This window comes from Hyaena hyaena, unplaced genomic scaffold, assembly GCF_003009895.1.
Source record: "Hyaena hyaena isolate Hyena2069 unplaced genomic scaffold, ASM300989v1 scaffold_35, whole genome shotgun sequence".
NCBI classification, from domain to species: domain Eukaryota; kingdom Metazoa; phylum Chordata; class Mammalia; order Carnivora; family Hyaenidae; genus Hyaena; species Hyaena hyaena.
The window spans coordinates 2,262,529-2,284,953 of NW_024080667.1; the positions used below are offsets into that span (position 1 = coordinate 2,262,529).

Below are 22,425 nucleotides of genomic sequence, written 5' to 3' on the forward strand. Positions count from 1 at the left end.
AGAAGCCCCTTACCCCAGGAGCCCGAGGACACACCTTCCCCCAGAGACCAGGCCAAGTTCACTGGGTGAATCCACCACTTTAATGTCTGCAGAGAACCTTCAGGGGTTCAGGAGGAGGGTGCAGGGAAGGGCGTAAGGGCACCAGGGAGCAGGTTCAGAGAGTGAGGGAGGAACAGACCCTCCAGTGACAGAGATTCTTGTGAAGGAGGCTGAGAAATAGACACTTAGCTACCAGAGAGGCCGCCCCACTTCCCGGGGCGGGGAGGTGGGGGAGGATAGAGGGCACGGACACAGAGGGAGGGGGAGGGACTGAGCCCCGGGGTCAAGGCAGGGTCCCCAGGTCCCACTCCGAGTGGGTCTCCTAGGCCCTTCTGCGGCTGTCTGCCTGGGGGCCCAGCTGCAGGCGCCTCCGGGCAGCTTGCCCTGGAGTCTGCTGAGAACCCTCGAGCTCACGGATGGCAGAGACCCTGCGGGGAAGGTGCCCACCTGAGCCGAGTAAAGAAGGGAGAAGGGGGTTATGGCTCCCACTGCTGGGGCAGGTCCATGGAGGCACACAGTGGTCCACGGGAGTTCTCGGACCCCCATCCCTGCTGCACCCACCCTCTGCCTGCCCTGAGGGGTCAGGAGATGCTCAGCCCAGACCCCAACGTCCTGATAATGCCTGGGCTGCCCCCCAGGCAAGGTCACAGTAGGAGGCGGCTCTGAGCCATCTGGCCCCCACCTCAGTTATAGAACACCTCATCTTCCTCCTCCGAGAGGGACATGCTGTCCACCGAGGGGAGGGAGCCCTGCACGTGGGCCCCACCCTCAGGCCCCGGGCCCCTAGGCAGCGGCCTCCAATGCTGCTGTTCCGGGCTGGGGGGCTGGGGGTCGGCAGCTGTGACGGGGGGCTCATCGGGCGACGGCCAGCCATCAGGGGAGAGGCCAGGGGAGGAGAAGGCCAGAAGACTGTCGTCCTGCGAGGGGCCGCTCAGAAAACTGTCCTGTAGGTAGACACTCTCCAGGTCTGGAAAACCAACGGGAGGGGGAGGGGCCATGAGGACTGGAGTCCCGGACCCCACTCCTCACCCTCTCCTGGTGTGTGAGGGAAGGTGGGGGGCCGTGTTTGGTCACTGCTGAGCTGTGTGACCTTGGGCAAATCACGGAACCTCTCTGAGCGCCAGTTTCTCTCTGGGGGGTTCCAGGGGTGGTGGAGTGAGTAGAGGAGTTAAACACAGACTGTTGTCTGCACTCGAATCTGAATCCTGTGCTCTGAAAATTGTTCTTTCCGAACAATTGAACCACTGAAACCAGTGTTCTTTCCGGGCCTCCGGGCCCTTCCCTCCCCTCACCGTCAGAGGAAGGATCAAATGAAATAATGGGTAATGCAGGCTTCACCCAGGACCAAGGCCTGTTGAAGCAGTAACCTGGGGTGACCTGGGGTTCTAGAAAAGTGGTTGGTTGTGCTGGGTATTAAGGTTCAGATCCTGGCTCTGATGCCTCTAGCTGTGTAAACTAGGGCAAGTTTTCTGGTGCCTCGGTTTCCCTGAGATAATAACAGGGCCTACTTCTTAGAGGTGTTGTGAGGATTAAGTGAAATAACACATGTAAGGCACAACACACTTAATCCCCGTTATTACTGTTATTCTCTCCTTTACACTTAGGGCTCTCCTCGGGCAGCGGGCAGGGCAAGGATCCGCAGCCCCATTCCACAGATGCAGAAACCAAGGCTGAGGGAAGGGGGGCTTGTCCGTGGTCACAGTGCATCTGATGGCAGGGCAGGCACCCAGGCCCTGCTCTGCTCCACCAGCCCTGCCCCGCCCCGCCCCGCGCCCCGCATGGCCATACCCTGTAGCTGGACGATGTCCTGAGGGCCGTTCTCGGGGTGAAGCTCCTCGTTGTCCAGCGAGGACCAGGCGCTCAGTGTGGCCTCTGTGATAGCAAACTGTTCGGCCACCCCTGGGTGAGGGGGGACAGTGGGGCTCGGCTCAGCAGGGACAGGGCAGAGGTGCGGGCGGGACCTGGGCGCCAGGACTCGCGGGCGCCGGGCACCCCCGCGGCGAGCTGGGCTGTCCATCCAGGCCCCGGTGATCAGAGCGCCCACCTAATGCCCTGTCCACCCCCTGGCATTTTTTTTGCCTTGCCTAGACAATGCCCATGTGGTGACCCTCGGTCCCCTAAGGACCAGAGACCCGACTGTCCTGTCCCCATGCTCCCCGCCCCCAACCGCTGACCTGCCGCAAAGCGGGCCTCCCGCAGCTCATCCGGAAGGCAGCAGTAGTGCTCATCCTCGGCGGGGGTCGGCTCCCAGCCCGAGCGCTGGGCACGCCAGCCCTTCCACTCGATGAGGTGGGCCACGCGGCCACGCGCCATGGCCGTGGGCTTGGTGATGTGGTCCTTGATGCTCTGCACCACCCCTGGGGGCACGGAGGGCAGCTGGGTGACCGCTCGGACACAGAACCCAGCTCAGGGCCCCACCCCCCCCACCCCAGCCACTCCCAGTGGCCTGTACCCTCCCATCCATCAATGCTCTGTGCTCACTCAGTACCCTGCGTCCTCAAAGCCCCCTACCCACAAAGCCCTGTACCTATCTGTGCAAGTCTCCCTGCCCTGCCCATGCCCACTATGTGCCCCACGCCCTCCCCAAGCCCCGAGGTCCCACCTCACTTAGCTGCTCCCGACTCATGTGGAGGTTCCATACCCCCCAGCAGCCGCTCTCAGGCAATGTTCCCCTCCACTTGGTGCTTCCTCCCCAGGCCTGCCACACCTCATTCCCTTTGACCAGGTTCAGACCCCTCTGCCCCAAAGATCCACTCGGGATCCACCTGGCCCTCTCCCTTTATCCATTACTTGATAAGTGCTGAGAGAGCACCCCCTTTGCCAAGGCCAGTGCCGGCTCTGCTGACGCTGTGTGTCAGGGGAGACCTGTGTGGGAGGCGGCATACCAGGAAGGCTTCCTGGAAGAGGTGGACTGAGGTTGAGCTTTACAGGTAGGTTGGTAGGTTTGTAGGTGCATTGGACAGATGAAGGCAAGACTGGAGGCTATTTCAGAGATGAGACGAGGAGGAAGGCATGGAAGAATCTGGCATCATTCCAGGACTCCCAGGGATGAGAAGTGGGGGTAACTAGGACTGGGGTGGAAGACGCTGGGGAGCCCACCAGGGGCTAGACTTGGGGCTGGGAGAGCCAGACTAAAGACTCTGGCATTTTCCTTCTAGCAGTGGGGAGCCACAGCAGGGTAAGGAGCAGGAGAGTGGCTGCTGAGGTTAGATCTGTTGTTTAGGAACAGCGTCCTAATTAGGGGATGGGCCCAAGGGTGGAGATGAGGCCCCATCAGGTACCATTAAAGGGATCCAGCGAGAGACAGGACAGGGCCTGGGCAGCGGGGACGCCGGCCCAGGGGTTCTCAGGGGTAGACCGGCTGCGTGCGGAAGTTGACAGAAAGCGCTGTCAGGAATGATTCAGCGTCTCTCTGAACCGAGGCCGAGCACAGTCACTGGGATCTCAGAGCCACGGCGCAAGGAACAGCAATATTTAAGCAAGACGGGGTATCCACCAAGGACCACCAGAGCCATAGAACAGGAAATGGGAAGGACGGAGGCGAGGAAGAGGGAGAAGCCCCCCGCCCCAAGCTAGATGCGCAGGCAGCCAGCAAAGGTCCTCGGAGGAGGTTTGAGTGGCCCCTGCAGGGCAGGTGAGGCAGAGGAAGGGGGTTTCCAGTGGGAAACGGTCCAGGCAAATGGGAGGGAGGGCAGGGCGGGCACTCTGGGGGGCTGTGACGGGTTTAGGGAGACGGGAGCCTCGGGTACATGGAACAGACCTGTGAGCAAAAAGGCTGGCCAGCTGAGAACAGCCTGGAGACTTGCCCTTGGCTGAGGGCAGCGGCCTCACCCAGAGATGCCCTGGAGGCCGGAGAGTCTCCCCAGAGGCAACAATGGGCCAAAGGGGGAGTGATACCCACCAGCCTCCGGCGTGAGTTCCCTCGGGCGACAGGCTCAGAACGCCTCCTCCCGCAAGCCCCAGCTTTGCTGAGCTCCCCCCCACCCCCCACCCTGCTGCCTCCCTCCTACAAACCGCCCTTGAGAACAACCCCTCAACAAAGCACTCGCACAGGTGGGGTGACGGGCAACCTGCATCTGTTGCAGAGATCTGAAAACTCGGGGCCGGCCCCTCGCAGCTTCGGGAGACCTCAACAACTTAACCCGACGCTAAGTCACCCCTCCAGGCAGAACCCGGCGTGGAGCGTGGCTTCTGGAAAATGGTGGATGTGGCAGGGCTGCGCCCTCCCCATGGCTAGTGTCGGGGAGGGGGGTGGGGGCGTGCTAACTCCAAGGTAGGAGAGGGCAGTCGGGCCTACCCACAAGGGACGAGGTGGCCAGAGCTGCCACGCTGTAGTTGCTGGAGCAGGACCTGGAGTCGGACCGGTAGCCGTTGGTGGTCTGGAAGCACCTCTGCGGAAGGAGACGTGCCAGATGACACCCCCGCCCCCCCCCACTCCCGTCCCCACGAGGCACCTTCCCTGTGCCCACTCCCACAGGGCCATCCCAACCCGCTGTTTTCCTCGGGCCCCCCTCCCCCAGGGCCGGCGGGACTGGGTGCCCAGGCTGGGCACTGCACAGCGAAGGGCAATGGTGTCAGCTGTGGCTGGCTGGACCGGGGGAAGGGCAAACACACGGACCTGCCAAGGATCCCAACAGAAATCCATCTGTTTGTCCTAAAAGGAGAGGAGAAAGAGGGTCAGGCAGGGCTTGGCACGCAGCGCCAGCAGAGGGCGCAGGCCTGGGGCCCTGGGTGGTGGCGTGGGTCAGCCTTCTGGTATTGCCTGAGGTCGGGGTCTGCCTACTCGGGGTCGTGCCCTGGCTTCCCCTTGCCGTGCGGAGAAAGACGTGGGGTGGGGGCCGGGCAGTGGTGGCTCTGCCAGGAGGCAGTGGGTGTAGGAGATAAATCGGACCTGGGTTTGAGTTTTGACTCTGTGCTTTCCACCTGGGGATGGCACTTAGACGAGTGCCTTAACATCTCAGAACGTCAGTGTCTTCCTCTCGAAAATGTTGATGATACCATTTACCTCACGGGTCATCATGAAGCAAGTGACATGATGCAAAGGGTCCAGCGTGACACTTAGCATGTGTGTGTGCTAAAATATATATATATATATAATAATAATAATAATAATTGTATCGACAGGTAGGTTCAAGCCACGACCTCTGGGGTGGGGGCGGAAATTATGTACCAAGATGTAAGGCCCCCAGCAAGCTCTTCCTAATGCATCCGGACTAAAAATGCCATTCCTTGGGGATGCTTGGCTGGCTCAGTCGATAGAGCACCCAACTCTTGATCTCAGGGTTGTGAGTTCAAGCCCCACGTTGGGTGTAGAGATTGCTTAAATAAATACACTTAAAAAAAAAAAAAAAAAAAGAATGGCACTCTACTCTCCAGAGGGCAATGCAGGCTGCTGAGGGGTGGTGGCTGGGGGCGGCGGGACTTGTTATCTGCAAGGCTGAGTTAGTCTGGGTGGGAAAATCTCCAAGATGGGACTCTTTTCTAAACAAGCCTGGTCCAGGTCCTGGCTGCCCCAGCCTGACTCAGACCTGCATCCAACTGAATACCAAACACTGCGGGGCTCCGATCCCACAGGAAGGGAAGATTGGAGAGGGTTCGGCTCCCTGCGGGAAGCTGTAGGGGACCCCCAGGGAACCAGGGCCTAGGTGGGGACGAAAGGTGACCAGTTACCTTGCCAGTGACATGGTCTGTAACAACAGCGGAGGGGTGGCTGGAGGGCAAGTCTGGGTTCAGGGGGCCGGTGCCCTGGGGCATGGGGCAGTCTTTGTGGGCACTTGTGAACAGATCTGGAAATACAATGACAGCAGGAACTCAGAAAAACCGCAAACTCTCCTTGTGAAGCTTGTTCAAACCAGCCCTGAGGGATGGGCGCTGTGATATCACCCCTCGTCATTTTGTAGAAAACAGAGACCCAAGGCCACGGTGGGTGAGGAGACCAGCCAGATCTCCTCCCGCCTGGTCCCCTCCATGGGAATTACTGCCCGTCTGCCAGTTCCTCCGTTTCCCCTAATTCCAGCACCCACATTCTAGAAGTTACAACCTCATGGTACCTCCAATCCAGTTACCCCACTATTTCCCACCAGCTCCTGGTGCCCTCACTTCCCTCCTGGCCCAGCCTGCAAGCCCTCCTTCCCGGAGGCTCTCAAGTCTCAACCGTGTTCAATGTCCCCTCGGCTCCGCGCCTGGACCTGCAAGTCGCTGGAGAAAGTCACCAGCCTCACACAGGACAGTCTGCGGATCCTTCTACACGTCTCCCATCCCCGCTAAGTTTGCTCCCCGCCAGGCTGACTCCCTCAGATGTCTTTCCTTCTCAAACCGGCAACACTGACACCCCTCATTGAGATCCAGAAGACTTTGGAGGGCTGCGCCTCATTTTTCTTCAAATCGTTACCCTGCCCGCATTTTGCCCACACCATCTGCTTCCCCTCCCATCCTAAGGCCAGCCCTCCCAACAGGGGGCTGGGACCTGGCCCTGCCCTCCCCCCTCCCCCCCCTGCCCCAGGAGCTCCGCACTCTCTCTGCTCCTTTGGTCGTCCGGTTTGTCTGTCTGTCCGTGTCTCCCTCTTGGCCGCCAGTGTGGTGTGTGCAGCAATGCCTCTCCACTCGGGTCATTTGCCTGCAGCCCCGCTCCCTGCCCCTCTCACCGAGCCCCTCACCCATGCATCAGCCCCCTGCTACCCAAACTCCTGACCCCCTGCTTACCCCCAGCTCCGTGCCCACTCCTCCGGCCCCTTCCAGGCTACACGTAGAGCTGTGTTCGACCTCTACTTCCCGACTCCCATTTTCCCTCCACCCATTTCAGGCAGCCTTTCCCGAGGCAGCCCTCGACTGCCTGGCCAAGCCCAGGGGTTCATTGGCTTCTCAGGGGCACCGGCCCTCCCCAGGCCACGCCCACTTGGGCTTCCCTCCCACCGTCCCCATCCTCTGCTCATCTCCCTCGTCTCTCCCAGGGCATCTCATCCGGAGGCGAGCGAGCCGCCCACAGTGCACCCACAGCCCTGACTCTGCACGAGCCCCACGCTGAATTTCCGACTCCCTTCACGGATGTCCGACAGGTGTCTCCAGGAAACTCGGGCCCATCTTCCTCCACTTCTCCAATTTTAGAAAATGATGCAATGGTCCACCCAGCTGTACCAACCAAAACTCCAGTTTTCTCTGAGCACTGCCTTCCCCCAACCCTCCCAACCAGCAAGTCCTACTGGCTGGCTCTCTCCAGCCTCCCTTCCAGATGTATCTGTCTCCATCCCCACCACTGCTGCCCAGGAGGGGGCACCCCCCTCTCTCACCAGGACCACAAAAGGGCCCAGCCTCCTGGCACGCAGCACCCCCCTCTCCCCCCACCGTCTTTGCTGAAAACCTGCCACTGGCTTCCTGCCATCACACCTGACGAGAGCCAGCCCCTCACCCTGCACGCCAGCCTGGCCCCTGTTCTGGCCACTCTGTCCTCCCTGCTGCTCCCCAAATGGCCCACTTATTCTCTGTCCTTGAGATCCCCTCCACCTGGAACACCATCCCCAGATCTTCCTGAACCGTGGCATTCAGGTCTCGGCTCAAGGTCACCTCCTCAGAGAGGCCCTCCCTGCCCCCACCATCAAGCTTCCTTCACAGCAGCTGTCACTCTCTGACATTCTTGTGTTTCGAAGCATCCAATCCCTCTGGGAATGTGAGCCCATGAGCACAGAGACCATAGCAAGGAAAAGCTCTGTCCCCAGAGCCTAGAACAGTGCCTGGCACCTGGAAGGTGCTCTGTCAGCATTGTGGAATGACCTCTACTGTATTAGAGCAGTTAGCACTGGCTGTCTAGTAAGAGCACATGCGGGGGGGCAGGGACCGGCCCCATCGTGACGCAGTCTCAGGGCCTACCACATAGTAGGCTTGCAGAAGTTGCTGAAGGGATGACAAACCGAACTGATGAGCTGGAATTGCTGGACTGAATTCTTGGGCTGAACTGAAGAGGGCTCCGCCTCCAGAGGGTAACCGGGAACACCCTTTACCATTCATTTAAGTAACCGTTTCTTCCTGATGCACTCCAAAGCATTCGCGCAGCACCTACTATGTGCAGGACTGTTCTGGGCACTAGGAACACTGTGGCAAACCAGACAAAGATGGTTTCTGCCCTTATGGAGCTGAGATGTTCGTTCGTTCGTTCATTCATTCATTCATTCATTCATTCATTCTTCCATTCCTTTCTTCTGCTGAGCATCCATTTAATGCATGTCTATACCATCCAAGCACCGGGGCACAGAGGTGGGATTAAGATTCCATCCCTTGGCCAACAGACACATGAAACAATACTCAGCGTCCCTCATCATAAGGGAAATGCAGATCAAAACCACTCTGAGATACCACCTCATGCCGGTCAGAGTGGCTAAAATGAACAAATCAGGAGATTCTAGATGCTGGCGAGGATGTGGAGAAACGGGCAGCCTCCTACACTGTTGGTGGGAATGTAAACTGGTGCAGCCCCTCTGGAAAACAGTGTGGAGGTTCCTCAGGAAACTAACACTAGAACTCCCTTATGACCCAGCAATAGCACTGCTAGGAATTTACCCAAGGGATACAGGAGTGCTGATGCACAGGGGCACATGTACCCCAATGTTCACAGCAGCACTCTCAACAATAGCCAAAACATGGAAAGAGCCTAAGTGTCCATCAACAGATGAATGGATCAAGAAGATGTGGTTTATCTATACCATGGAATACTACATGGCAATGAGAAAAAATGAAATCTGGCCATGTGTAGCAACCTGGATGGACCTTGAGGGTGTTATGCTGAGCGAAATAAGTCAGGCAGAGAAGGACAAATATCATATGTTTGCACGTATAGGAAGATTAGGAGGGAGGGAGGCAAACCATGGGAGACTCTTGAATATGCTGTGAACAAACTGAGGACTGATGGGGGTGGAGGGAGGGGAAGGGGGTGATGGGCATGGAGGAGGGCACTTGTGGGGATGAGCACTGGGTGTTATATGGAAACCAACTTGACAATAAACTATTTAAGAAAAAAAAAAAAAAAAGATTCCATCCCTGCCCTCTGGGAGCTCCCAGCTGGATGGAAACCAGTCCCAAAGCCCCTCACCCAAGCACAAGGCTGATGGGCAGCGGGGGGGGGGGGGGGCATTAGCACCCGCAACTGCTCTTGTCCCCCACCCCCTCACCTGGTATGACTGCACAGACAGGATCCTCACACTGACATAAAGAGGAAGGAATCCATGGCTCAACTTTATAGATGAGGAAACTGAGGCACAGACAGGAAGTCACTAGCCCAGGGCACGCAGCCAGTAGCCGGCAGTCAGGGTCTGAGCCCCATTATTCTGACGCTGAGGCTCATGCTCTTCCAAAGCACAAAAGGAGTTCCGGTGAGCTCTGTGGGGGTCAGGGGCTGCACAGGAGAGCTGATGGGGGAGCCAGCCAGGAGGGGTGCCAGGAGGAGGGTGTTGTGGCAGAGGGAGGGGTGTGCAGCTTGCACAAAACCATGGAGCCTGGAGGAGCAGAGATGTCTGGGCCGTGGCAGGGACATGGGGGGAGGGGGGCTCTGCAGGACATTGGTCCCAGCCTGCAGCGTCCCTGTCCTGGAAGCTGGCTCCCACCTCTCTTCTCTGGCTTAGGCAGCCAAGGCAGAGCCTGCAAGGGCTGATGGCATGGAATTATGGAGGGCTTCCTGGAGGAGGGTCTGCTGGCTGGAGTTGGGGAGTTTCAGGTGCTCCCAGAGGCAGGGGCTGGACTCTGGGCTGAAGTGCCTACCAGGAGGTGTTAGCGGGAGCGGGGAGGGGAGGTTGGGGAGCTGGAGGACAGCGTGAGTGCTCCACTGACCCCCTCATGCCTTTGGATGGCTTTCTCTGGTTTTTGTGCACCCACAGCCCCTGCCCCATGGCTCGGCTCCCAGCTGGCAGCAACTGTGGCTCCTTCTGGGGAAGCCACCCTCCGGGAACTGGGGCTGAATTTATGACCCTTTGTTTGGGGTTGGAAAGCTCAGAGTCCCTGCAGGATGGGGCTGCAGCCTCCCTTGCAGGGCGACAGACCCTTTCACGGCCTCTCTCCTCACCTTGCTCTCCCCATTCCTTTACTGGCTTCCTCCGGAAGATCTCCTTCACACACAGGTTGTACCCAGGTCCTCATTTCAGGGGCTGCTCCTGAGGAGCCGCTCCAAAGACAACGGGGTGAGGCTCTGGTGCCAGACCACCCCGTTCAAATCCCAGCTCTGCCCTTTACTACCTATGGGACCTTGACTTTGCCTCTCGGAGCCTCCATTTCTTCATCTGTAAAACGGGTGGTTGACTGTTCTTGTTCTCCAGGTATTGCCTACCAGGATCCAAAACAGAACAAAGAGGTACCGGGCACCCCCCTGTGGAAGGAGGCCACTGTCAAGGGCAGGGGAAGCAAACATCCTAATGGAGATGGTTGAAACAGGCTCGTCTACCCCGTCCATCCACCACCCTTCTGACTCTGACTACTGATTGCTCCGCACAAGTGAAGTGAGGGGCTCTCAGAGACTCCCCTGCAGAAATGTGGGATGCCTGCAAGGGGAAGGCCAGCATCCTACCCACCTGCCCCACCCCTGGCTAGATGTGTGCACAGCTGGGGAGGGACGGCTCTGCCCTGTGAGTTTCTCAAGGGTCAACAGGACTCTGAGGAAGGGGGCATGTTTGAGTTTTTGCTGGTGCCCCCTAAGAGGGCTCCTTGTGGGACAAGGGGACCCCAGCCCCCAGGGGCTAGAAGGTGGGCAACTTTAGGGGGCAAGGGAGTGGGGCTGGGAATGGAAGAGGTCAAAGCAGGCCAGATCTCCCATGCCAAGGGGGTCCTGCAGTGAGCAGGCCCCGCAGATGGCCCCTCGCAGAACTCACACATGCCTGGGACCCGTGGCCCCCTGCCACCTCTTCATCCACCACTCTCCCTCTTGCACTCCAGCCATACTGATGGCTCAGACACACCCAGCACATTCCTGCCTCAGGGCCTTTGCACTGGCTGCTCAGTTCCTCCAGCTGGAACTCTCTCCTCCCACAGAGCTGCGGGTTCACTCCTGTACCGCATTCAGGTCTCTGCCCCTCTCCTGCTCACACACACTCTCTCGTCCCCCCCCCCACCTCAATATAAATAAACTTAAATAAAGAGTGTTAAAAAATGATAAAATAAAATAAAATAGAACAGAAAATATGAGAACCTACCGAGGAGTTGGGTTAAGTATTGTTTTGTAAAACTTCAGGTTAAATTGCACAGACACGCATGTGCCCACACAAGTGTGCATACACACCTGCGGTAAGAATTTTCCATGTGTGTGCTAGGTCATGATGCAAAATATATTTATTGCTGTGGGTTCCAGTCAAAACGTTTGAAAGTGGCCATTCCTAACATTCCAGCGTGCATAAGTAGGCAGAGTGGTGCTGGCTACGAGCTGTCCTGGGGAACTTTGAGAGGTGCCGGAATATTTCTAGGGGTGTCTGCTCGTGCCTGAAGCTGTTTTAAAACTGCGTGGTCTGCAGACCAGGGAGTAAGGGCAGCTGAGCACTGAGGAAGCTGGCAGGCAGTGTCAAAGCCCTGGAGCAGACATGACTTGAACAAGGTCATTGGTCAAGGTGGACCCGCAGCCCCTCGCCAGCTTTCCCGCCCCCTGCTTCATGTGGGGTGCGGGAGCCTCCGCCAAAGCTGCCTTCTCCCCCTGAGGACTTTGGCCCCGTGATGTCACAGGCTGGTTGCCATGGAGACGTCAGGTAATAGAGCAGCCCAGGGTGAAGTCACAGGCTGCTCTTCGCCCAGCTGGGACCGGCAGCCTCCAGCCTCGTCACCACCAGCAACTGGAAAAACACAGTGTTTCATGTGGGGTGGGGGCTGGGGAGAGCCTGAGGGGACCCCTGGCTGCTCCTGTGGGTGCCGCCTTCTCTGAGGAGCAAGGAGCGGTGGGGCCCTCCTTCCTCTTTGGGTCCACACCCTACTCCTTTGACCTCAAGGTCTGGGGCCCCTTCAGAGAGCTGCCCCCTCCCCCACCTCCCCTGGCTACAGTAGTGACAAGCCTCCGGTTGCCTTGGCAACTTGGAAGGGGCCATCTTGATCCTTCAAGGAGAGGGGTGTCATCCAGGCGTCTCCTCTGTCCCTGTGCCTTCAACAGAGCTCTCTTCTGCCTACCAAGGATGCTTCCTGCCTTCTCACACCAGCTCCTCAATCTTCCTTAGGGTCCACCCACCCAGACAGCTCCTCCTGACGTCTAACCTAAGCCCCTCTTGCTGCAAAGCCCACACTCTGGTTTTCTCTGCTTGTTCCCTGGGTGAGTCTGCAGCTCAGTTCCCTTTCACACCTGCCTCGGAGCCGTCTAGCCCTTTTCGCTGTTCTTTGGTGCTCACATCCCAGCCCATTAGTCACTGAGGTTGCCATCTGCCCCCAGAGCGTCTCCCAGGGCTCTGCACCCCAGGAGAGCAAGGAGGGCCCAAGGTAACTCTGTTCGTTCCCAGCAGCCCAGAGAGGGTAAGCTTCCTCTTGAAAGCACCCAGAAGGAGTGCCTGGGTGCCTCAGTCGGTTAAGTGTCCAACTTGGCTTTGGCTCAGGTCATGATCTCACGGTTCGTGAGTTCGAGCCCCGCATCAGGCTCTGTCCTGACAGCATGGAGTCTATTTGGGATTCTGTCTCCCTCTCTCTCTTCCCCAACCCCGTTTGTTCTGTCTCTCTCTGTAAATAAATAAATAAAAATTAACTTAAAAGAAAGAAAGCACACAGTAATAGAGCAGCAGCCTGGGTGCAAAGCTCCTCACCAGGGCCCTCCCTGCAGAGCCGCAGGCTTCGGCTCTAAGCTTCTCAGGACCCCTGTGGCTGAGTGCACGGCGCAGTCCTCCAGCCGGGGCCTCCCTGGGTGTGCCACCGGCCGGCTGATGTCCGGGCCCTGTCCTAGTCTCCGAGGAGAACACGGCGGGCCAGGTGTGCTTTTTACAGTCCCTGCCCCGGGTCCAATCCCAGCGGTGTCACAGCCCCTGTGAGCTGTGGGCGCTCACCTGTGAGATGAGAATCCCCACATCCTCAGGAAAGGGCTCCCGAGGATGAAGCGCCCGTCACGTCAAATGGTGGCTGTCTGTCCCTTTCCCCATTCAGACCTGAGGTCCTCTTTCTGGACGGGGTGGACAGATCTCGGTCCCCACCGGTGACCTCTGGTCCTGCCCCTAGGGCTGGAGCTTACGGTGGGGACTGTGCAGAGGGAGGTCACCAGGAGGCCTCTGTGCCTGGTGAGTCACTGCCATGACAGCAGGCTGTCACTCGGAGCTTGGCAGAGGCCTGGCCTCGAGTGGACAAAGTGCCCTCCTGCTCCCCAGGACATTTGTTTATAGGGCACCAGGGCCACGGCGGTAACTTCATCAGTGAGTTGATGCGGTGCAAGGGGGTCCGTTTCCATCCCCAACCAAGGATGGAGGGTGACAATGGGCCCTTTTCTCTAGGACCTTCCACACACCTCGACTCCTTTCTACTTCCTCTGCCATCCTGTGGCTCAGTCACTTTGATGAGCTATCCTAGAGCTCATCTTCTTCTAGCCTCACCTCCTCCAGGCAGACTGCCTCGACTGGCCTCAGCTGTATTAGCCCTAATGAGCAAAGTCTGGCCTACAGTGATTTGCTGCCATTACTTATTGAACATCTACTATTTGTCAGGTCCTGTCCTAGGCCTTTTCATCCATTAGCTCTTGTTTAGCCCTCACTTAACCCCTGCAAGTAGGTATTACTGTGTCCATTTTACAGATGGGGAAACTGAGGCTCGGAGACGTTAAATCGCTTCTGCAAAGTCACCAGCTAATAAGAGCAGAGATGGGGGTTCAAACCTAAATCAGTCTGAAATTCCAAAGATCGTGCTCAAACCACTAACCAGTGGTAATCCCTCAAGCTGTTTTTCCATGTGTGTGTGTTTGTGTGTGTGTGTGTGTGTGTGTGTGTGTGTGTGCATGTCCGTGCCCTGCCTCCCCACTTAGACTACTCCATGGGCAAGGTTGCGTTTCTTTCCTCAGACAGTAAGCTCCTAAAGTTCAAGGCCCGATCTACTCCTTTCCTCAGTCTCCCCCAGTGCCCAGCATCGGACTGCTCGCTGGCTCTGCAAGGTGAGACGGTGCTGAGGGGCTGGGACGGGGTCACAGTCAGTGGGCCCTGGCTACTGTGAGTGGCTCTGTCTGGCCTCTTCAGAGCTGGAGCCTTCTTCCAGACATAACAGATGTCTGCCCAGAAAGGTTTCTGGGGCGCCTGGGTGGCTCAGTCGGTTTAGCATCTGACTTCAGCTCAGGTCATGATCTCACGGTTCGTCGGGCTCTGTGCTGACAGCTCAGATCCTGCCTGGAGCCTGCTTCAGACTCTGTGTCTCCCTCTCTCTCTGACCCTCCCCTGCTCACACTCTCTCTCTCTCAGAAATAAATAAAACATTTTTAAAAATTAAAAAAGAAGAAGAAGAAGAAGAAGAAGAAGAAGAAGAAGAAGAAGAAGAAGAAGAAGAAAGGCTTCAGTCTCTAACTTCTGCCCTCACCCCAGCACCCAGGGTGCTGAGACCCCCGGGGTGAGGCCAGGAGGCTGATGGGTTGGTCGGAGGACATGGCTGGGGCAGGAGGGGCCAGCAGAGAGGTGCCAGTGCCAGGGGCGTGGGGTGGCCCTGCAGTTGGAGAGACGGAGGCAGACATGAACTCCCCCGCTCCATCCACTTTGTCACCAGCGGTGGCAGCCAAGCCCCAACCACGTGAGTTATTCCAAAAGTTTGTTGTTTTTAAGCACTGGCCATGCACTGGGTACCTCCCTCGTGTAGGGCACATTGGAAAGCAAAGGGCAGGTGGGCCCTCCCCAGGAGCTGGGCTACCACGGACTTGGATTCAAATCCTGCCTCTCGGTGTCCTGGCTGTGTGACCCCAGGTAAGACTCTTCCCGTCTCTGAGCCCCACATCTCTCCCCCAGGGTTGAATGAGGACAAACTCTAGTTCAGATAAGTAAAGGCTCAGCCTGGATCAGGCTAAGTGCCGGACAAATGGTAGCTTAATAGTCGATGATGAATACAAAGTAGCTCCTGGAAACAGCATTTGTTGCCTTACTCTGGTCCCCATTACTTTCCCCAAGTCCTCAGTACCTCAAGTGCCTGCCAGGAGGCAGCCAGGAGGCAGGATGGGGCTGCCCCGTGGCCTCCCCTTTCCTAGACAAGAGGGTCTCACTTAGCTGTACGCACAGAAGGGTGATAAGAAAGCATTTTAAATGAAGCAAATATTAATACTTAGGAGTGCTTACTACCTGCGGGGTGCTCCTCTGAGTGCTTTATAGGAATGAAGTCATTTAATCCCTGCCTAGCAACCCTAGGACATCAATACTGGTAATTAGTCCCATTTTAGAGATGGGAACACTGAGATATACGTCCAAGATTAAGTAGCTTGCTGAAGTCACAGAGCTAGTGAATGGTGTGGATGGGAACCTCGGCTGGCCAGCTCCAGCATCTGCACCCCTGACCTCTCAGGCTTGGCACGGAGAAGTGAAGGGCTGCCCCATGCTGGTATGGGGTGACTCTCCCCCCCAGGTGTGGCCCGGACCTGGGGCTTGGGGTTTGGCTAGGGCGGCCCCATCTGGGTGTGGGCTCTGGGCTGACTATGGACATAGCAAGAGGCTTGCCAGCCCTGGACTGGCTTCAGGGCTGCGTAGCAGGCACGGGGAAGTGCTTGGAGAAAGCAGTTGTTATTAGCACTGGGTGCAAGTATAGAGAATGGGGCTCAGAAGCTCGTGGAAGCCTGTCGCTGGAGAGGAGCAGGTCAGGCACCCGGGCTACCAGCTGGGGGTGTGGTGCAGAAGGCTAAGGGCACAGGCTCAACTATTTTCAGGTCACTCAACTCCCCCTCTGCGCAGTGTCCCATTTGTAAAACGGGGACTGTGATAGTACGTACCCCAAATTAGCTAGTTGTGCCTAAAATGCTCCAACCAATACCTGGTAAGCCGTAAGCGCTCTGACGGCATTAGTGACAATTAGGGGCTGGGTGGTTCAGTCCCTGGGACCATAGTTGTCCTCTGCTCAAGTGGTCTAGGACCTTCTTTACCCCTGCAGCTTGCCCCCTGCATGTTGGGGCTGTAAGCCCCACCCCCTTGGGAAGCGGACAAGGTTAGAACACACAATTAGATCTGGAGGTGACATTCGGGAGCCCAAGCTGCAGGAGGAAGGGTGAAGAAAGTCCATCCTTAGCCTGGGTGACCTCAGACAGGCATGGCAGAGGGTGCCAGCCCCTGGGTAGGGGGTCAGAGGACCTGAGCCCCAGGCTGACCTTGGCAGGCACCTCTCTTCCTCTCTGGCCCCTGAACTGTGTTCAGTGGGTCTGTAGCCTCTCATCTCACAGGCAGGTCCACCCAGGCCCCCTGGGGTGGGATGGCCGAGCGATGGGGAAGGGACACGATCACCAGGGAAACACTAGATCTCAGATCCCCAACACCCAGAGCCTGCCCAGAGCCTTCTGGTTTCTGGAAACACACTGAGAGCCTGTCAGTCCTCAAGACTCTTTAAATACTCTCCCAGAACTCTTAAAACTGCCTTCCCCTCTGGCAAGCTTTAGGCCTCACAAGGGCAGACGCTACACTGGACTCATCCCCGCTAGATGCCCAGCCCAGCCCCGCACATACACAGTACCGGGCACACAGGAGGCGTCCCGCTGACATCAGCTTAATGAATGAACAAGTGAGTGAAGCTCACACAACCTCACTCCCACCCTCGATCCCAGCCTCGACAGCCCCCCGAGACACCCCAGCCACTGACCTGAATGTCCCACATGGACCGATGAGCTCCTTAGAGGCCAGAGGATGGGGGAGGGGTGTTGTGCTCCTTCCTTAGCACCCCCCAGGATGAGACCCCCTCCAGGGCCTGCACAGCCCCCCACCCCCATGCCTGTTCATCCTCTACAACTGAAAGTAAGCAACTGGGGGTGATGGGTGGGGTGGCAGACCCCGAGGAGGCTGTGTGGTTGGGGTCAGTGGGTTTGTCACTTCCACCCCCCTAACCCCCCATCTCCAGCCCCCCTGCTCTGCGTAGGACTCCACCGCCATCCCCTTGGGGCAGTTCACTCCCACCCCTGGGGTACCACCTTGGGAAGTACAGGAGAGCAGGGGGTGCCAGGGCAGGGCAGCTTTAAAGCTCAGAGGCGGAAAGAAAGGCCCAGGGGTTCCTGGGAACATCAGCTGTCTCTGTCCCTTCCAGTCCTCTGACCACGAATGGGGGTGGGGAAGAGGACTTAGGGATGAGGGTGGGGGAAGGGATACGATCTTTATAACCTGTTCATGTCCATTAACCCATTGCTGCCCGTGGGGTTCCGGGACTCTGAAGACAGGGGCATGGGGTAAGGGGACAGAAGTGCCCGCCTTGAGCAAGTAAGGCCCGTGTCTTGGGGGGGGGGGGTGTGGGAAGGAGAGACTGGTGCCCGCACCGGCCCTCCAGCGAAGCCATCCCTCCCCCCCAAGCACGCGGCAGGGGGTGTGTGGCTGTGGGGTTAGAAGCGACCCTGCTTCCAGAAGCCACACCTGCCTGGGTGTGGTTGCAAGCCGGCTGGAGATGCGGTGACCTCCCCATGCTTTCCCCGCGCTGCCCGCCCCCCCCCCCGCCCCGTCCTCCTGGGGCACCGTGTCCCCTGGGGCTCGGTGGGGTGGCGTGCGGTGGTACCGGTCGGGAAGGCCGGGTGGCCCCCCCACCCCCACCCCCCAGCTTCCTCGGAGCCGCCGAGCGCGGACGTGCGAGCATCCTCGGCTTGGGGTCCCGGGCCCCCGCCCCCCACCCGGCCGGCGGCCCCCTCACCTCGCGACACGCAGGAGCCCATCACGGGGCCGCGGGGCCGGGCCGCTGCGCCTTGGGTGCGTCGGGCCGCCGGGCGCTCATGTCTCCGCGGGCCCGGGGCTCACGCGCGGCGCCGGCGCAGCGGGCGGGCGGGAAGGGGCTGGGGCTCCGCTCGGCTCCCCGCCGCTCCTGCCGGGTCGTCCCCGCCGCCGCCGCCGCCGCCTCCCGCGCCGCGCCCGCTCCTGCCGGCCGCGGACAGCACGGCGGGCGGGCGGCGGGGGGGCCCGGGGGACCGCGCGCCCGGAGCCCCGGAGCGCAGCGCCGTGCGCCGGGCGCCCCGCCCCTTCCCAGCGCCCGGCGCCGCCCGCCGCGCGCACCTGTGGCCGCAGCCCCGGCTGGGGGGCGGGGTCGGCGGAGGGGGAGGAGGAGGGGGCGGGGTGACCCGGGCTGCAGGGAGGGAGCGACGGGGTGCGGCGGGGAGCAGGGGAGAGGGGACGGAACCTCCGGCCCTCACTCCTCGCCACCTGGTGACAGGGGCTGAAGGTCAGGGAAGGGGACGGGCCGTGGGGGCGCGGAGAGTCCAGCATTTGGGGCACAAAGTACACAATCGGTCCACAATCGGGACCAGACACCTGGCGGAGCGCAGTAGCACTAATTCCACTCCGCCCATTTAGCAGGGGAAGAAACTGAGGCTCACCGAAGTCTTGCGCGAGGTCCCCTCGCTGTGAGGGCCAGCGACTCTTGAGGGTCTGCTCCTCCTCCTCGGGGCCCGCTGGCCGCTCACGCACCCTCACTGACCCGCTTCTCAGCCCTGGGTCCCTTCCCGTGGGGCAACCGCGGCTCCCTCTCTGGGCGCAGACCTGCCAGCACACTCTCACACGTGTCCCCACGCACCCGTACACACTCCTAGACACCAGCTCACAGACACTAGCACGCACATGCAGCCGTCCGCATTTGCACAAGTCTGACACGCGCGCACACACCCAGCTCCCGAGCAAACCTCTTGCACAAACACTGCAGCGTCTGAAGCACTGACTTGCGCTCGCATCTGCATCTTTACACGGACACCGACCTGCGCACCTTTCTCAGGGGAGAAGCCAGGCGCACCTGCTCCCTTCCCAAACCCGGTGATGGCCGCGCAGGGGTTTGAGGCATGAGTAGGGTTTAGGCATGAGCGGGGTTGGAACTGGAGGCCTCTGGCAGGGCAGGGTCTGGGCCTGGTGGGACTGCGTGGGGGGGGGAGTGACCTCTTTGTATCCCCCCCCCCCCACAGGCCTGGTGCCCTGTCTGAAGTAGGGTTTGGATGGAGAGTGGCTCTAGCCATGAGCATCAGCAAACCTGGTGTGAATTCTGGCTCAGCTCACACAAAGTCATGTGACCTGAGCCTCAGTGTTTTCATCTGTTAACTGGGGGGGGAAAATCTCACCTCACAGGATTGCTGTAAGGATGAATGAGAAATATATGCAAAATGACTGGCAAATAGTAGGTACTTAACTTCCGACTGCAAATGAGTAAGTGATGGAGAACACAGGTGTGGTGCATTATTACCTCAACATGAATCTCCATGCAATGAATGTGTGTGAAGTGCCTACTACAGTGCTGGTGTGAACAAGAGAGAGGTCCCAGCCCTAGAGGCAGTGCTATGTTCGGCCATGTGTGTTCCGAGCCCCCATGCGCTGCCGCTGTCAGAGTGCCCCCCCAAACCTGGCCGGGGGGGAGGATAGCTCTGAAGGGACAGTGTGTCCTGAACCTCTGTGCCTTGCACAGTTCCAGGCGTGTGCCTGCCCTTGTGTGGAGAGGGGTCCTTCCTGTGTGGCCTGGGGCTGGGGGGCAAGGTGTCCTTTCTCTTCTTGTCGTGGGGTGACTGGGCTTGGCTGGGAGGGATGGCTCTGACTCACCATGACGCAGGAGGCTGGTCACAACTGCTGATGTTCTCAGCTGGCAGCCTAGCAGCTCTAGGGGCGGGAGGGGCGGGGAGGGGGACCCCAGCAGAGAAGGAGCCGTTCGCAGGGGAGGGGATGCCTGGGGAGCCCACTGCGCCCCCTTCAGCCTAAGACAGGGACAGGTGGATGGGGCTGGGCAGTGGCCCCACGCAGGATCCCCCCCCCACCCCCCGCTCACCGTTTCAGAGATATGGCCAGGGTGGGGTGAGGTGGCTCTGGCCATCCCAGCCTCTGGCATTCATGCCGATCAGCTCCACACTGACTCAGTCCTCTCGCTGTACAGACTGGTGCTCAGAGAGGGACAAGGGCTTGCCCAAGGTCACACAGCACACTGATAGAGAGTCGAACCCGGGTCGCCTGCCTGTCGGCCCAGCTTGGCACTCACGGCAAACCGGGCCTCGCAAGGGTGGGCAGCTCCCCTTTGCTCACCCACGTTCACCTTCCTGGTCCTTGGGATTCTGCTGAAGCCGACGATTCCCAGATTCCCAGACAGCTCTAAGATGTAAGGTTGTCCTTCCCCGGGGGCAAGCTGTCCTTTCCCAGATCCGCCCACAGTCCATCTGCCCTGTGACCTTCTATTACCCTCCCCCAGTGTCCTCCTTGCTCCACCCATCCGTGGGGGAGCGGGGAGAGAAAGAGGCCCTCGCGTGAGTGAGGGGACCAGGGGAAAGAGTGCCCAGGTGGTGCCCTGAATCCCATTCTCCCATCAGGACTTTGGGGATCCGTCCAGAGCCCCCACACCTATGGCCTGCCGCCCTTGCTGTTCTTACAAGCAGACGCTCACTAGCCCTTCCTGAGTGCCCAGCCCTGGGCTGGGTGCTGGAGCGTGGAGAGCGAATGCTGCAGGGGCTGGCCAGGGAGAGATCAATCAACCGGAGCCTCACAGGGATGAATCACACTCGGTCTATGTGTGTATGGATGGCATGGCCTGGGGGGAGCCATGTGCATAAATAGCCTGGGTCAGTGTGGACAGTTGTGCATCCCCACACCAGCCGAGTGTTGTAGAGTAGAAGCAGAATTGCTTCTGCCAAGGACCATGGGGATGGCTTCAAGGTGTTGGTGACCCTGCAATGGGAATTTGAAGGTGGAGTGGACGGTGGCAGGCAAAGACAGAGCAGCGCTCTGTGTGCACAAAGGTATGGGAACAGGGATGCTGGGGGGTGCACAGGGGACTGGCGTACAGGATGTCTGGGGGGCCGGTGGGAGAGGGCAAGACTTCTGTGCTGCCCATCTCCAGGCCTCACATACCTCAGTATTGGTTTCTCAGGAAAGGCAGCACTGGACAAGCAAAAAAAAAAAAAAAAAAAAAAAGGAACAGAATTGGAAACCCAGCATATCTATACTTGACTCGTATGCCCACAACGGTGCATGGTGGGTGCTCAGTAAGTACTAACTGAATAACAGAAAGTGAGTCTTGTCCAAGGTCACACATCTGGAAAGTGATTAGGGCCAGGAGTGACTGAAGCAGCCTTTCCTTCAGCCAACTGGTGTTTACTGAGCACCTAGTATGTGCCCAGCCCCGTGTGGCACTGAGTGACATAAATGAGACAGACGAGGTTCCCATTCACTGGGGGAGGGAGACTCGCTGGGGGGAAGGAGGTATTAATCCAGTAATGACCCAGGTAAGTTGAGAATCACAACCCCGAGAAGTGCTAGGAGAGAGCTGTTGACAGTGTGGAAGAGAAAAGCCTTATCTGGCGGTGTTAGGTGCAGAGGAGGCTTCTGGGAGAAGGGACAGTGACCGAGTCCACAGCCGAAGGGGGGGCAGGACTCAGCCTGGCAGCCAAGCTGCGGGGGCAGCAGCCTGAATGGTCTGGTGGTGGGACAGACGCTCAGGAGGACGAGAGGCCGTGGCGGTGGCTGGAGCACAGACCGGGGGGGGGGGGGGGGGGGCAGGCTAAAGGAGCCGGTTCCCGTGGGGTTTCATGCGGGAATCTGTCCTTCATCCACAGGGCAATGGGAAGCCCCATCCTCTGTTCCCTCATCTGCACACCGAGCTTCCTTCCGGTCTCTCTCAGGTGCTGTTGAGGCCGGAACCAGCCTCCGCAGGCCTATTTCTCTGGAGGCCCAGCTCTGCCTGGGGCCTTTCCAGGAAGCCTGAGAAAGAACCCCAGCCTCGGGACTCGGGGCTTCTAGCTGAAGTCAGGTGACAGGTCAGAGTCCTCCCCCCGTGACCCCCTAGGCAACAAGCTGAACTAGATGGGAGAGGGAGAGAGAGAGACAGACAGACAGAGAGAGAAGAGTGAGCTGCCATCTGATAGGGGAGGCGGAGTCCTCAGGGAGCTGTAAGTCTGATGGAGGAGACACGACCTTTGTGCCAGGCACTGGGGACACCAGGAAGAGACCTGTCCCTGTCCTGGTCCACAGTGGCTGCTTCATGACAGGATCCCTTTCTCAGGGTTCAGAAGATGGTATTCTGGGGCGCCTGGGGGGCTCAGTCGGTTAAGCATCCGACTTCAGCTCAGGTCATGATCTCGCGGTTCGTGAGTCTGAGCCCCGTGTCTGGCTCTGTACTGACAGCTCAGAGCCTGGATGGAGCCTGTTTAGGATTCTGTCTCCTTCTCTCTCTGTCCCTCCCCTGCTTGCGCTGTCAATCTCACTCTAAAAAATAAGCTTAAAAAACATTAAAAGAACCCGGTATTTGACTGCATGGGCATTGGATCGCTGCGGGTAGGGAGGAGGTCCCCCTGTTAGGACCAAGATAGACAGG

General features: G+C 58.8%; 1 protein-coding gene across 1 annotated transcript; it reads right to left on the reverse strand.

Moving 5' to 3' along the window:
* Positions 1–57: 57 nt before the first annotated feature.
* On the reverse strand, positions 58–17,854 carry FAM131C (family with sequence similarity 131 member C). The gene is made up of 7 exons (XM_039229054.1): positions 17,794–17,854; positions 5,710–5,825; positions 4,658–4,693; positions 4,337–4,430; positions 2,214–2,396; positions 1,828–1,938; positions 58–1,006 (listed from the first exon to the last, which is right to left on the reverse strand). The coding sequence occupies exons 1-7, from the start codon at positions 17,813–17,815 to the stop codon at positions 723–725; spliced, it is 846 nt and encodes a 281-aa protein (XP_039084985.1). The 5' UTR covers positions 17,816–17,854; the 3' UTR covers positions 58–722.
* Positions 17,855–22,425: the final 4,571 nt, after the last annotated feature.